The sequence below is a fragment of the Penicillium lagena genome (genome assembly GCF_028827675.1).
Source record: "Penicillium lagena strain IBT 129212 chromosome Unknown utg000003l_segment0_segment0, whole genome shotgun sequence".
Classification (NCBI taxonomy): Eukaryota; Fungi; Ascomycota; class Eurotiomycetes; order Eurotiales; family Aspergillaceae; genus Penicillium; species Penicillium lagena.
The window spans coordinates 3,515,323-3,530,931 of record NW_026623224.1 but is presented as its reverse complement, the minus strand read 5'-3'; the positions used below and the strand labels follow the sequence as shown (position 1 = coordinate 3,530,931).

Sequence of the window (15,609 nt, the reverse complement as noted above, 5' to 3'; positions counted from 1 at the left end):
AATCACAAGGAGAAGTTTCCGCAGTCTCTCCACTATGGCCGTTCAGCTAGTCTGCGATCTGAAGTCCAGCATGACGGAATATAATCGGGTATACGAGACACACGACTGATTTCTCGGGAGAATAGGAAGCGAGATGGGGCAAGAGAAGACGACTCGAGGAGATGTCTCTCTCCAACTCTGGATCTCCTTTTCCTTGAGAATTCGAAATGCACCTGAGCCACGAATCATCAGAAATGGCCGGCATCATTGCATTGCGCTTTGAGCAGCATTCTTCGGGACTGGGCCTACAATGCTCTTTGCCTCGCATCTCCTGGACCTTATCAGCTGCCAAAGAATCCATCTGTGACTGGACGCAATCCCAGTATGAGATTTCTGTGTGCCGTGAAACTGGGCCACAAGCAAACTTTGTTGTCGACAGCGACGAGTCAACTCTAGTCCCATGGCCGAGTACACCGTTGAAGTCGCGAGAACAAGCCCGGGTAAAGGTTCGAGTATATGGGAGCTGGATGGATAGAAAAACCAGGCGCGCACACTCGGATTGGTCTGCCTGGTCCTCCTGGGCGACGGTTGAATGCAGCCTTCTTAGTTCTCAGGATTGGATTGCAGTGCCTATCTCTAGCCCATCCGTTCGAATGAGCCACAAAGATGAGCCAATAAGACCCTTGCTCTTTCGAAAGGAATTTGCCCTGCCTGTTACGTTTGGCTCCGTGCATCGGGCTAGGTTGTACATCACGGCCTTTGGGGTCTACCGGGCATATCTCAATGGCTCTAGGATCGCAAATCATGAAATGGCACCCGGGTGGACAAGCTACCGCCATCGCCTTGCATATCAAGTGTTTGACGTCGATCACTTGATCAATGCAAATGGCGATAACGTACTAGGCGTCGAGGTTGCTGAGGGCTGGTTTGCCGGCCGGCTGGGCTTTGATGGTGGCAAGAGGTACATATATGGAGATCGAATAGCCACTATGGCTCAGTTGGAGATAGAAGGGCTCTCTGGTGGACGATTCCAGGTTGCATCGGACATCAGTTGGAAGTGCCATCCCAGTCCCATCGTGAGTAGTGAAATCTACAACGGTGAAACTTATGATGCGCGAGCCGAAGTCAGTGACTGGCATCAAAGTAGCCCTCGTTATGTTGACACCGACTGGGACACAGTTTCCGTTTTGGACTTTCCTCATGCGCAATTGTACGCCCCAAACGCCCCTCCAGCACGAATCACGGAGATGCTAGCGCCCCAGAAGATATTAACCACTCCATCTGGCCGGACAGTTCTCGACTTTGGCCAGAACCTGGTTGGGAAGCTTCTCATACATTCGATGACGCTACCAGCAAACGCAACAGTGACTTTCACCCACGCTGAGGTCATGGAAGATGATGGAGAACTGGGAATGCGACCCCTCCGCGGTGCACAATGTGTTGACACGGTCGTCTCATCCGGACAGCCGTTGATTGATTGGTCCCCCAAATTCACCTTCCACGGCTTTCGATTCGTGCAAGTCAATGGATGGGACCCTCGAACGGCACAGCCCTGGCAGAGCAACATTCAGGCACTCGTGATCCACACTGACTTCAAGCGGACGGGGCGGTTTGAGTGTTCGAGCCTGGCCATCAATCAATTGCATCAAAATGCTTGCTGGAGCATGCGTGGGAACTTTTTGTCTATCCCCACGGATTGCCCCCAACGGGACGAACGCCTAGGATGGACAGGAGACATTCAGGTTTTTGGTCCATCCGCGACATTTCTGTATGACTCCATTGGCATGCTCTCGGAGTGGATGGAAGATGTCGCCTGCGAACAAGCAGATCACCACGGCATTCCCCCTCTGGCGGTCCCCAATGTCCTAGACCACGTGTGGCCATCTATTCCCCAGGCTCTGTGGGGCGATGTGGTGGTAATCCTTCCCTGGATTCTATATCTGTCATCCGGCGATCCCGAAATTTTACAGCGACAATATCCAAGCATGAAGTCATGGCTGGACCAGGGAGTCCGTCGGGGCAACGACGGACTGTGGGATCCCGAGATATGGCAACTGGGTGACTGGCTCGACCCCCAGGCGCCGCCCGACGAGCCTGGTGATTGCCGAACAAACGGCACGCTGGTGGCAGACGCATATCTCGTGCACGTCACATCTCTCATGGTTGGTATTGCCGCAGTCCTCAAGAGGAAGCCAGAAAGAATACACTACAGCTTCAAAGCTCAGCGTCTGCGTGCTCTTTTCCAGGAGAAGTATATAGCGCCATCCGGCCTCATAGTCGGGGATTCCCAGACAGCTTATTCCTTAGCAATAGTGTTCGGGCTTTTATCCACCCGGCGCCAACTGGACATGGCTAGGTGTCAGCTCGCTGCGCGTGTACGCATGGCAAAGTTCCGCGTGGCAACCGGGTTCGCCGGCACGCCGGTAATTTTAAGGGCTCTCACTGACACTGATAATCTCTCTCTGGCCTACCGAATGCTCCTCGAAGAGCGTTGTCCGTCGTGGTTATACCCTATTACTATGGGGGCCACTACTATCTGGGAACGCTGGGACAGTATGCTTCCAACCGGATTTATCAATCCCGGCGAAATGACCTCTTTCAATCATTATGCCTTGGGTTCCGTGGTCAATTGGCTCCATGAGACCGTGGGCGGCTTGCGGCCCCTTGAAGCTGGTTGGAAGACTGCACTAGTGTATCCACAGCCGGGGGGCTCTTTGACGCATGCTGCAGTGTCGTACGAAAGTGTCTACGGCCTTTGGAACTGCCAGTGGAAATTGGTTCACGATGCCGATCGAGATGGATCGGTGACGTTCTGTTTAGATCTAATTGTTCCACCAAACTGCCAAGCATTGGTCAAGTTCCGGGCTGCTGAAGATGGATCCAACAATTTAGAGGAAAATGTGGGATCTGGAAAGCATCAGTGGAGGATTCCTTTTTGTCCTTGGCCATGGCCACCCCAGGCGACTGCTCCATTCATAACAAACCCCGGGCAAAATGTCGTTTAGACTCGTAGTTGGGTGACGAAGTGTATTTCAATAGTTCCATTATTATGCGATATGAAAAATCAATTGATCGGGCGAGTGACTTTTTGCCAGCCTCAAATTCATCTGGCTGGTCTGATATCGTACCGAGGCAATCCGGCATAGAATTCTTGCCAGAGGAAGTCACTTGTCTTACACAAATTAACCCACTCGGCGATTTGCAGTTTTAGGACTAGACCCAGCCATAATCCAGTTTATTGGGCTTTTTTTTCAGTTCCAACTCACCGATACCCCGGATAGTAGATCCAATCAAATGCAGGGCAGGAGATTTGATTTCTGCCTCTTCGGTGGAACTTTCACCGAATATCTCCATCATCATAGAGACAGTCAGTCTATTGTCTCATGGCAGCATTTGAACCTACGGGAACGCGCTTGGTGTCACATGTATATAAAGGGCCGTCCCTTCGACCTGTGTCTTGAGCTCTCCAGGCCAGGCCAAAAGCAATCATATTCACATAAGAAGGCCTTGTCTAAATCTTGACATCATGATTATTTCTTCTGTTTTGTATTTCGCTGCCAGTGCGGTGGCATTAACACTCGACGTCGCTTCGTCTGGTGGCAATCAGTCAAGTTCCCTCCTGTATGGGCTTCTATATGAGGTAAATCGAAGTTTCTCCTTCGTATCCCTTTGCACAAGCTAGAGAAGAGACTGACTAGTAACAGGATATTTACCACTCCGGCGATGGCGGTCTCTACGGGGAGATGCTCCGGAACCGAGCTTTCCAAGGATCGTCGTCCAATGGAGCTGCCAGTCTGGCACGCAACACTGATTATTGGCATCCCCTTGGAGGTGTCTCACTGGTCATTGACGCATCCTCTCCCATTATTTCGTCCAGCCTGCCGTACCAGATGCGAATGGACGTCCCCGCAGGGACCACAGGGACTGTAGGATTCTATAATGAAGGCTTCTGGGGGTTCAACGTGGACGCTACCAAGCGTTACATCGCTAGTCTTTACATGCGGGGCAGTTATTCCGGCACTGTCAACTGCTACTTCCATAGCAACAATACTGGACAGAACCTCGGATCGACGAGCATGAGTATCGATCAGACGTCGTCTGCGGGATGGGTACAGAGCTACTCCGCGACATTCCAGCCGAGCCAGACTGGCTCCGACGGCAACAATACGTTTTATTTCACGTTTGATGGGTCGAAGCTCGCTGGGCAAAGCGTATATTTCAACGTTCTGAGCTTGTTTAAGCAGACGTTCGATAACCGATTCAATGGCGTGCGCGAGGACCTGGCCAGCGCGTTACTCAACATGAGCACGAAATACATCCGACTACCCGGCGGGAATAATATGGAGGGTAAAAGCTCCCCTTATGAATGGAAATGGAACGAAACAATAGGTTCTCTTACGGATCGTCCGGGACGCCCAGGTACTTGGGGTGATATTAATACCGATGGATTTGGCCTTCTGGAGATGATGCAGATGGCACAAGATCTGGGTCTTGAGGTGATTCTAGGCGTCTGGGCTGGACTTTACCTGGACGGCGAGGTCATATCCGAGGCCAACTTACAGCCATATGTGGATTCCGTCATGAATGAGTTGGAGTTTCTTCTAGTAAGCTGATCCCTACTTATACTTTAAGTTCATTTTTGAGGCTTGCCTATCCGATTTAATGAATGCGAGACAAGTGCTAACGGGACAAGGGAGATAAATCGACAACATACGGGGCTCAACGAGCTGCTCTGGGATTTCCCCCCCTTTCACGCTCAAATGGATTGAGATTGGCAATGAGGACTTTCTCAGCGGTGGAACAAACTCCTACTATGCATACCGATTTATGGCTTTCTACAATGCCATCCACTCAGTATATCCATCCATCAATCTTGTCTCAACCATCAACCCAAACCCAGTGACATCCAACGGCAGCTCGCTAGACCTTCATATCTATGGCAACGAGAACTATTTTGTTTCACTTTTCAACACATTCGACCAAGCTAGCCGCAATTATCCCGTCTTCGTCAATGAGTACGCAGCAACCAATACTGGCTCGAACAACAAGGGCCAGGTGGGTGCCCAGACTCTGGGCATGTCCTGTGCGGAGGCCATCTTCCTCTTAGGCTGCGAAAGGAACTCAGATGTCATCGTCGGCTCTGCCTATGGTGCCTTGATCAAGAACTACAATGAAGCGCCCGACACAGTGGCCGTGATAAAACACACTGCAACCGAGATCCTTTACACCATCAGCTACTACGTCCAAAAGCTTTTCGCGGACCATATGGGTACACGGACTCTACCCGTTACCGCCACGAATGGAGGATTTGGCCCCGTCTACTGGTCCGCAACAGCAAACAGTTCTTCCACTATCCTCAAGCTCGTTAATTATAACGGGGGAACCGGTTCGTCCAACGCTGTGCAGGTCAACGTCAAAGGTTCGTCGAAAACCACTGCAACTCTGATCACCTTGACTGCCCCAAGTTCCACGAGTGTCAACAATTTGCCGTCACTGGGAGGTGAAAGCAGTACTATCACCACCACAACCTTGTCTGGGTCTGCTGGCAGCTTCTCCGTCAGTTTTAGCAATTCTTATGAGATTGCTATCTTGGTCGTCTAAGTCAGCTTGCATGAACGATTTTAGATTGAGATACGGCTATCTTCGCGGTAATTGAAGTGATCCACTTCTCATTCAGTCACGGTGTGAAGGCAAGAGGTAGGGCTTGGCTTGTTGGCCACACATGGCTGCATATCAAAAATCCCAGATGACTTCCTATTCACTTACTCGCATAGCTCATGTTGTACACGATCAGTTCTTCATTCGTCCTCTTTGGGGGAGAATAGAAAATTATCAGACCCTCACGACAAAATTCGGATTATATTATCATTTTGATTCGTAGAACGTCCTAGCTAGCCCCAAACGCGGGCAATCGACCTTTCTCAGAGAAGATATGTGCCTGTGCGGAGATAATTTCCATTTCCCATGCCGTGTGTGGGTCAATGGCCTTGGTCTCAAGTGGTAACGCATACTCGAAGAGAAATCGCACCATCCAACGATCGAGACGATGGGTTTGATTATAGTGAGAGAGGAGCAGGCAGTTGTTTTGGAAATGCATCAATCGATTAATCTTGGGCAGATTGTCAGCTGAAAGGGAACGAAGACGAACAAAAGAAGGCCATTCGATTTCTCGAGGAAAGGGTAGAAAATTTACCATGGGTTTAACAATGGGCCAGTACTCTTCTAACTCGAGAAGCGCCTCAAAATTCGCTTCAAGGCAGTGACGTGACCGCGGAAGCTCGTTTTCTTCTCCAAAAAGCAAAGTATGAAGAATAACGGAAGAGGATACAATCGCCATGTGGCCGACGGTTGGATACACGGCTTCGCATCCGGGCTGTCGTCTCCCACGGGCGAGCCACGAGCTATAACTGAGAGCGTGATGTTTACATCGAGCTGCAAACTGCCGGGCACGCATACTCAGCATGTTTCGTGTATCGAGATACTGGTAGAAAAGTAAGGTAGCGTAGTGGTGAAAGCCAAGATGGAGGCCCATGAAGATGCCCCCGGTGCCTCGCTCGCTGTGCTCTATGAGGTTCGACTCCGTCAATTGTACATCGTGTGGAAGTCTATTTTGCCAGTCATCCAACAGTCGTGCAAGATGATCCGTGTCCTGCTCGATTTGATCTGGATGCAGCCCCTCGCAATTGGCGACCCTCCAGTTGAGTTCCTGGATAGGGCTGAACACTTCGATGAGCGTGGCCATGTGTGCCCATAGACCAGGGCTCTTACAAGGCTCGTTCTGGTCGATCAATGGCTCATCTGGATCCATATCGGCAAACAGGTTCTCATCCATGGGTAACCGAGCCGGTCGAGACCAGTCTTTCATCTCGCGAGGGAAGCCCAGGCTCGAAGAGCACCAATTGTCCGCAGCGAGAAGCGCCAGCCAGATTCGGATCCGAAGCTCATGATAGACTGCATTATCGTCGCCTTGTGTCTTACGTTGTTCCAGTAATTGCATCATTGCAATTGCCGTTCCTAGCGTCTCGTTCGATATGAGTATCACATCTCCAAGGACAAGGATTGGCGAGACACGTGCGCACACACACTCATATATGAATCAAATCGGAAACTTACGAAAGAATAGAAACTCTGACGATGGGTTTGCATGTGCCACGCATAGATTTGCGACCAGGATGCAGGTTTGTATGTTTTCCAGGCACACGCGCTCAAGATCGATCAGAAGTAGCCGCTTGGACTCCGTGGTGAGCAGCGGCTCGAGTGATCGTAAACCTGGCTGATTGGAGACGTGAGCCCCCATTGCGCAGATGGCCAGGATCAAAGCCTTGCTGGCTTGTCGCTTGCGAATGTCCTTCCACAAAGTCGCTGCGTGAAAGATGCTATGAGGCCGACCGTGAATCTTGGACAGATATTCATGAACTAGCACCGCGACGGATCCATCGTCGGAGAGGAAATCATCTAGGCTTGTAGGCCGAGTCTGCGATTCTGTCGATGACCGAGTGACGGGATGACGGGCTTCGAGCCGTGTCCGCACTAGTGGCTTGAGCTGAGAGTGTGAACAGGCAAGATGATGGCGCAGGCAGCGATCACAGGATGGGCTGGAATCGCTGCCCTTGCCAAGCATACATCTGCGCTTGGCAGCTCGACATTGCCGACAGGATTTCATGGCCTCTTGCCGGATAAAATGCGGGGTGAAGATTAAAAAGGGTGGAGTTAGCGTACTGGCCCTCAATTCGGACCTACGGCGCGAGAGCTGGTGTGGGTCCTCGTCTAATTATCATTTTCACCACCTACCCATCGCTTCGGGGCAAAGAAGGACTCCAAATAGAGGACTATCGATAACCACAAACCGCTATCGGACTTTCGAGGGATAAATATGCGTGCGATTGGGTGTATCTGGCGCTGGAATAAGAAGGCATGGATGCGAAGTGGAATTATGGGAGAATGGTTCCGCTCTTTTTAGAAGCATATCGGCAAGGAAAGACGAGTCCTACTTTTGCTTGATAATTTCTCCGCTCATCTATGCGCGCTTGAAGATGCGCCGCCACCGTCTAATATTAAGGTGCTTTTTTTCCCGTCAAATGTGACGTCGATTTACCAGCCACTAGACCAAGGAATCATCCAGAACCTAAAGCACCACTATCGGAGGAAACGGATGCGTTGGATGATTAATATCCTTGATCGGAACATTGATCCTCGAGAGAAGATGAGCCTTAATTATACCCTGTACTGGATTACCCAGGCATGGCGTAATAGTGTGCTTGATCAGACTATACAGAACTGTTTTAAGAAGAGTACTATCATAAGTCGTTCCGATCAGATAGAAGGGTCACTAGAAGCGCTAGAGCTAGGTGATCTATATCAAAGCTTGACTGATAGGCTTCCTTAAGATGCTGAGGAAGCCATGCCTTTGGATGATTTCCTAGATCCATCAGACGAAAACGACGCCGACGAGCCTGATTTATCGGGTGGTGGCGACGGCGACGGCGACGGCGATGGCACTGATGACCAGGATGACGAATATATATCTGGACCACCACCAGACCTACCATCTGGTGCTACAGTTATCAATAGCATGCAAGAGGCGCTTCTATGGGCTCAGCACCAACAGGGTGCCACTGAGGAGAACATTTGCCAGATAGAGAGTCTAATAAGTCTGTTTACTAGGTTTCAGATGGATGCGAGGAAACAGACGACGCTAGAGGGGTTCAACTTCCTAATGCGGAAGTAAAGTTAGTCATCAGATCACATCTGGCACAATTCACTTATGGCACACAGATTTCGTTGGATGGTGGGCTGTGCCATAAGCGAGAGTTGACTGTAGCCCCGCGCAGCTCTCACAGCCGCGATTCTACGAGACATAGAGAGTATAAGCCGGTCTATAGACCCCTGATCTATATGATTCCATGAATCGACCAGCGCATTCCGAAAGTCCTCTCAATCAATTTCACGACGTCTACCATTGGCCAAACTAGGATATCGATTCGCGTTTTAATAGCGCCCAGACAACTTCCATAGGGTTAAAATCAAGGGAATGCGGAGGCCATTCAATGACGTGAATCCCATGACGCTCAAACCACTCCTGTGTATGCTCTGATCTATGGATCTTCGCGTTATCTTGCTGGAAGATAGAATCAGGTGTATAGATTTCAACCAATCCATCTTCGAGAGCGTCGGTATAAGAGGTCGAGGAGTATCCGTTGCGAGGAGCTTCGGGATCGCGTGCCATAATCACTAACTTTGACCGGCCACCAATCCAAATTCCAGGCCAAACCATTTGCGAAATATCTTGCCCGTGGCTAGTCAAGCTCACAAATTCTTATAAAAAAGCCTCGTTTTGGAGGCGGAAGACGAATTGGATCGGAGAATTCGATCCGCGTTGTACGCTACATTCGTCAGAATAGATGAGCTTTTCCCACTCCCTAAAGCCCCCCCACTCACGGGAAAAAGCGAGTATTTTTTTTTTGTAGTCTCCTTATTTAATAGTATTCGCTTCTTTGACTTCCATTTTCGGAGTCCATATGTCCGTAGGAGGCGTCTAATTGTAGATCTCGACATTCTTGTGTCTGTACCAGGTATATTTGCGCCGAGCGCTGCGTATGTCCACCGAGGGTGCCGACGCGCAAGCTGAAATATATAGCGCCTTGTACGATCATTAAAATTTCGAGGCCGACCGCTCCAGGGCCTTGATTTGATTGTCGTGTTGGTGTAGAAGCGTTGTTTTGTATAGTGAATTGAGCTAGGGAGACGTGATTATCGCGCGCAATTCTTGTCGGCGATATCCCTTTTCGAAGGCTATAAATGATAGCTGAGCGTGTTTCAGGGGATAATTCAGCCTTTGGCCTTCGATTTCCACTAATTCCAGTGCCAAAGCGACGCATATTGAGAGAGAGATGGGCAGTTGAGATTGGTGGGTTGTTTACAAAACTATTTTAGTGGGGCGACGCGACGCGACTGTGCTAATACTTTTGGCCCCCCATGTATCTTCAATACCGGCCCCTCAATGGCGCCGCGACATATTCGGAGAACTCAAATTATACCATCGACAAGAGTACAATTTCTAACATGATACCATAGTTGGCTGATCTATTTAGCGACGATGAGTCAACCGTAACCTTGATTTTGTCCAATAACAGTCAGAATAAAGATGCTGAATTATTCGACTCGATGGCCACCAGTATGACCAATCTCATCCGAACTTCGGCCAATAGCAACCGTATTGAAGGAACGGCTTACCGAACCGAAACTTTCATCCATGTCCGCTGGCCATGGATAATATTTCCCATTCTCTTGGTCATGCTCTCCATCGTGCTGTTAATAATCACTGTTATGATCTGGTGAGGATGGTGAGGATGGTGAGAGTGGTGAGAGTGGTGAGAGTGGTGAGAGTGGTGAGAGTGGTGAGAGTGGTGAGAGTGGTGAGAGTGGTGAGAGTGGTGAGAGTGGTGAGAGTGGTGAGAGTGGTGAGAGTGGTGAGAGTGGTGAGAGTGGTGAGAGTGGTGAGAGTGGTGAGAGTGGTGAGAGTGGTGAGAGTGGTGAGAGTGGTGAGAGTGGTGAGAGTGGTGAGAGTGGTGAGAGTGGTGAGAGTGGTGAGAGTGAAGGTGGAAAAGAGAGCTCAAGACGATATCATGTTGGTCGTTTCAAGTTCTTTTAACAGGGATGCCCGCATTTCCAGGCTCTTGGCGTATCCAAGAACTGTTATGATTCATAGGACTCAATCTACCAGAGTAGCCGCTCGAAGCTGGAAGCTCTTAACAATGTCATGATCACTGTTCGAAATATCATATTACGAATGGGTTTGAGATTTTCCGTATCTCGCACGAATGAGTCCCTTGAAGAACACCTCAGTCTCATCGTTACTAGGCGTATGCGGAGACTCAACCGTAGAGGCCATCTTCTTAATGAGATACGCTGCAGCCCGCTGGGTTATCATTCAGTTATCATCTTCTACTGTCGGTTTGGAAAGATAATTATTGAGTTGGATTAGACTACTTAAACATTTTCAATGCATCCATGAACTCGCGATTGTCGGAATTTCTTTATTCATTCAGGGTTTCGCAATTAGTCCCTTGCTATGGGTACCGCTGAATGGAACTTACGGGCGTCGTTGGACTCTGAGCCTAAGCTTGATACAGAATAAAAGTCTTCAGATCTGTTGATTCATGAAGCACCTGGTACAAGATCACGATTCCCATGCTAAGTGTCTCGTACGACGGGATAACAGTCGCGGAGACATCGAAAAGCTCCACAAGTGGAGGCAGAAGGTTTAGTGAGAAAAATATGTTCCAGTGCATCCTGTATTCGGTACAGTAACATGTTCCGCATAGTCCAGGCCTTCGATGCTACACAGCCTGATTAACCCCCAGGCGAATGCAGGAACCGATTATCGCATCGACAGTGTCAGCCTTTGCCACGAACTAACGCTTTTAGACCGAGTATTTCCCTTTCGAGCAACGGTCCAGCCGACACAATGCCTCCCGAAATTACAGAGAGTTAGAATACTATGACTATCGGGTACTACCAACACAAACATCAATCAAACATACCTCCCCAAAGCGATCTCGGTCGGTAACTAGATCATGCTGTCACATTTTGAATTTTCCGACCTTTTGAATCAACACTCCAAAAAGGGATAACTCGTCGTTCGTGAAAATATTGATTTACGGGTGGCGAGTATCGACAAAATCAAGTTCCTCCAGCAGCCGAGGCATGATATTTTTTGATTATTCTACAATACCTCGGTCGCGCAAGCTTGCTATTACTAGGTCAGACACAGTCAGCATAGGCCCAGATAGGCTTGGTTTTATCAAATGATCCTGCCATGACATTCGGCAAAAAGTGATAAATGTGCTCTTTAAGCAATTTCAATATCTCACACGATGGCTCTATTCTCTCGCGAAATCAAAACAGGAGGCAGGTTCACGTGTGCGATGCCTTCCGATAGGATTTATCTTCTAGTTTTTGAATCTCAACCAGCAAATCAGTTGACACCCGATTTCGTCGAAGCTTTTCGCTATTCTTTATCAAAGATTCAAACCTTTCCAAAAGGCGTTGTTATCACCGCCAGTCGCGTTCCTGAATTTTATAGCGATGGAATTAGCCAGCAGATATCACAAGATACGCTTAAACGGCAAGACGAGCATATATGGCCACTTCTACGACAGCTTCTAAGGTATGATCCTTCGTGCATTATATATTCCAGCGCATTGAATCGGACCTCACATTCTCTTCACGTCTGTGTGTCTAACAAAATAAAATATTGACAGGTATCCTATGCCAACGATCGCCTTCATAAGCGGACAAGCAGTCGGCCATGGCTTTCTCTTAGCCCTATGTCATGATTTCCGAATTCAACAGTCCCGTGGTTCCTCACTTTCTATCCACAAGGGCCAATCTGCCACTCCTTATCTATCAAAGTGGATAATAGATTTTGTGAAGGCCAAATTGCCCGCGTCGAATATCACCCCCTCATTTTTAAGGGGACAATCTCTTCGTGCCCGAGATTCAGTCCGACGCAGGCTGGTCGATGAAACTGGTTGCTTCAAAGAGGCTCTGCAATTTATCGAGAAAAAAAGATTGTTGGATGCAAGTACAGAATATGGATACTGTACAAAGAAAGACCTGAAAAATCGGAGCGCTATTACTATGTTGGATATCAGAAACGGAAGTGAAATCAAGACTCATCGACTTTGAAAATAGAGCGGTTCAGGTCATCCAGAGACGTGATACTATCATTGTGATATAGATATGATTTTGAATAAAGCTAATATACTGTGCTTGTTTGGTATCTGATTGATTGTCTGTGCCATTTTTCCCTTTATATATGCCGACTTGAGAGGTGGTAAATTACCACTAGAGTCACGTAGTTCAGCAGATACCCAACGCTGCCCCTGTTTGGTATGGTAAATTGGGTCTCAACGTGACAGAGGAGCTCATACATTACAATACGAACCTCACTACAAAGGACCCTTCAACGGCGGTCAGCTTCGAGAGAAGAACCTCCTGCCACTACAAGCCTGTACGCCCTGCCGCAGATCCGCCAGTATACTCAAGAATGGGAATTCGGAAAAATTTGGAGTTCCAAATCAAAGGCGGAGTGTATTGCTAACAAGGATCATCATCAATGCCGCCGTCAAGCACACGGGATCGGGCAAAATTCTTCAACATAAACCTAGCTCTCGGAATAAAATGATGACCATATCGCAGCCGAATTTGCCTCGGCTTCCCGACCGCCTGGGCTCTAGACTTTCTTTTTGTCTGTGTCCGGTCCTTCAAGTTTTCTTAATCGCCTGCACACAGCGGTATTTTTTTTTCTTCCAAGTCGGCTTTTATTAGTCCAATGCATTTCCATTACATGCAAATTTCACAGTGATTTGACTACATCTGGTTTCAAGACCAAATTCTGCCCGAATGTTTCAATTTCACTCGCTGCATTCAGAATCGATTATATTTGTCAAGATGATTGAATGGCTTTGGAACTCGATTCAATTTATCGATATTTGGAAGTTTCTGCTCACAATCTTCCTTGTGGTCAATTTTAAGAATTTACCCTTAGTATTCCACGTAAGTGTTCATTCAAACGCGACCGAAATGCATATGATTTCAGAGCTCTCTCTCCAAGCTCCAGCAAGTTCTGAACTTGACAAATTTAAAGTATCGAATCTTCCGCCCAATCGTCCAGAGCTTCTTCAGAACAAAAAGAAGCCACCATGTTGTATCAGCTCGTCACGAAGACAAAGACTTGCCGGTGGTTTTCCTTCCCTGTATAACTACGACATACACGCCACTTCTTGAAGCCGACTACAACCTCCACAAGTCGAATAGTACATATTTTACGGATCTTGATGCAAGCCGCTCTCATCTTCTATCATATCTTTGCTATCGCGGAGTCGCTATTGTCGACCGAGAGCTCGCCGCTGATGGCAAACGGGGGATAATGGCTGCCATAATCGGATCTGTTACCACAAGCTTCAAGAAAGAAATTCGAATTTTCCAGCGGTACGAAGTATGGTCACGAATTCTTACGTGGGATCAGAAGTGGCTCTATATTGTGACACATTTTGTTCAGAAAGGAAGCGTCAAACATAGTGATTTGGTCACTCATACATTGTCGGTGGGAAAGACTTTTGAACAGTGCGTTGGGGCTGCGGTAGAGAATAGCAGAGACAAATCAGCACGACCCGTTGTATTTGCAACTTCGGTCTCCAAATATGTGTTCAAAAAGGGAAGATTGACCGTGGCGCCGGAACGACTTCTGAGAGCTTCAGGTCTGCTGGGAGAAAGTGACAAGACGGGCCTTCACGTCCAATATCAAGGCCCTCAGCCGAAAAGCAGCCAAGCCACTTTGTGCAAGAAAAGCGACGATGTGGGCACTTTAGAAATCAGTCAAGTCATCGAAAAAGAAAGGCTGAGAGGGATGAAATATGCCAAGGCTTGGTCCGAATTGGAATCTCTACACGAAGAGCTACTCAGAGGAAACGAGACGAGTGACTGTGTTCCCGCCATTGGACACTTCAGTGATATTGCGGGTTACGGCATATCTTACCGCTAGGGTTCTCTTCGCGCTAGACTCCATGATAGGGGGGTTCAAGGACATACTAGCTTTTGACAGACTAGTGACGAATGAAAATCGCAAGTGGGGAGATAATCCAATCCATGGAAAGAAAGTTGCGCGATCTCCTACCAAACCAGACCTGTTTTGAATATCGGCACGGGCTTTTGGTAAGTAAAAAACGATTGTGGACGAAGGCTGGGGGCATGGTGAAGGAGATGAGGTAGGCAGTGATCTCACCAGATCGCCAGGCCTTCTACTCTGTTTGGATCATTTGCAGAGAATATTCCACGAGATTCCTTCGAGGTTTACTGTATTATAACGATAACTCTTTCATTACCGTGCATGCAAGACGATTACGACTTGACAGAGGTTTTAGGGGAGTAACTAGATATAGGCTAACGTGTTTCAAGATAGGGCTCGGCAAATAATTTGTGAGTGTATGCGGGAAATCTGTTTTCGAATATGGCAGTATATCTGTAAAAGATAGTAAGGCGAAGATGTGGGCAACTCTCAAAAGGGAAATTTCAATCTACCACTTATCACGACGTCTAACATTATGGTATTTTACTGCCTATGATCAACTCGCAAAGAATCTAATTTAGCTTTACGGCCCATATCATGGGAAACTTCACATAACTGCGAGTCTTTTCAGAAAGGCACATTACCGTTGCTAAAAAGCCAACGGGAACAAATCATTTTTTCCAAGTACAGACGTTATAGATTTAGAACTGTGCAAAAACTTTGCCACCGAAGCATGAAAGATGTTTGACTACGCATGTCGCGGCGTAAGATCAACAATAAACGTTGGTCTCACTGAGTGTTGGCCGCCTGACCACTCCCTGAGCGTACCCTGAGCACCCCATGAGCATACCCTGAGCACCCCATGAGCATACCCTGAGCACCCCATGAGCGTGCCCTGAGCACCCCCTGAGCATACCCGGAGCCAACCCTGAGCACCCCCTGAGCGTACCTTGAGCCCACCCTGAGCCCACACGAAAAACCCCCACACTGATTTTCATAATCGGCTTCCAAATGTCCCATGCGGGGGATGACAACTTGTACTCTCGACTCCAACGAAA

General features: G+C 48.3%; 7 protein-coding genes across 7 annotated transcripts; 3 read left to right on the top strand and 4 right to left on the bottom strand.

The window, feature by feature from the left end:
• Window positions 1-206: 206 nt before the first annotated feature.
• On the top strand, window positions 207-2,984 carry N7510_006643 (alpha-L-rhamnosidase; the record flags this gene model as incomplete). The annotated part of the gene is made up of 1 exon (XM_056978569.1): window positions 207-2,984. One exon carries the CDS (start codon window positions 207-209, stop codon window positions 2,982-2,984), a length of 2,778 nt encoding a protein of 925 aa, XP_056834601.1.
• A 521-nt stretch (window positions 2,985-3,505) lies between these two features.
• N7510_006642 (uncharacterized protein) lies at window positions 3,506-5,580 on the top strand (the record flags this gene model as incomplete). Its single annotated transcript, XM_056978568.1, has 3 exons — window positions 3,506-3,619; window positions 3,684-4,573; window positions 4,707-5,580. 3 exons carry the CDS (start codon window positions 3,506-3,508, stop codon window positions 5,578-5,580), a joined length of 1,878 nt encoding a protein of 625 aa, XP_056834600.1.
• A 286-nt stretch (window positions 5,581-5,866) lies between these two features.
• Window positions 5,867-6,979, bottom strand: N7510_006641 (fungal specific transcription factor domain-containing protein; the record flags this gene model as incomplete). Its single annotated transcript, XM_056978567.1, has 1 exon — window positions 5,867-6,979. The coding sequence occupies one exon, from the start codon at window positions 6,977-6,979 to the stop codon at window positions 5,867-5,869; it is 1,113 nt and encodes a 370-aa protein (XP_056834599.1).
• Window positions 6,980-7,075: 96 nt separating this feature from the next.
• On the bottom strand, window positions 7,076-7,642 carry N7510_006640 (fungal specific transcription factor domain-containing protein; the record flags this gene model as incomplete). Its single annotated transcript, XM_056978566.1, has 1 exon — window positions 7,076-7,642. The coding sequence occupies one exon, from the start codon at window positions 7,640-7,642 to the stop codon at window positions 7,076-7,078; it is 567 nt and encodes a 188-aa protein (XP_056834598.1).
• A 738-nt stretch (window positions 7,643-8,380) lies between these two features.
• On the top strand, window positions 8,381-8,707 carry N7510_006639 (uncharacterized protein; the record flags this gene model as incomplete). The annotated part of the gene is made up of 1 exon (XM_056978565.1): window positions 8,381-8,707. One exon carries the CDS (start codon window positions 8,381-8,383, stop codon window positions 8,705-8,707), a length of 327 nt encoding a protein of 108 aa, XP_056834597.1.
• A 748-nt stretch (window positions 8,708-9,455) lies between these two features.
• N7510_006638 (uncharacterized protein) lies at window positions 9,456-9,857 on the bottom strand (the record flags this gene model as incomplete). Its single annotated transcript, XM_056978564.1, has 1 exon — window positions 9,456-9,857. One exon carries the CDS (start codon window positions 9,855-9,857, stop codon window positions 9,456-9,458), a length of 402 nt encoding a protein of 133 aa, XP_056834596.1.
• Window positions 9,858-10,303: 446 nt separating this feature from the next.
• Window positions 10,304-10,870, bottom strand: N7510_006637 (uncharacterized protein; the record flags this gene model as incomplete). The annotated part of the gene is made up of 2 exons (XM_056978563.1): window positions 10,304-10,590; window positions 10,798-10,870. The coding sequence occupies 2 exons, from the start codon at window positions 10,868-10,870 to the stop codon at window positions 10,304-10,306; spliced, it is 360 nt and encodes a 119-aa protein (XP_056834595.1).
• Window positions 10,871-15,609: the final 4,739 nt, after the last annotated feature.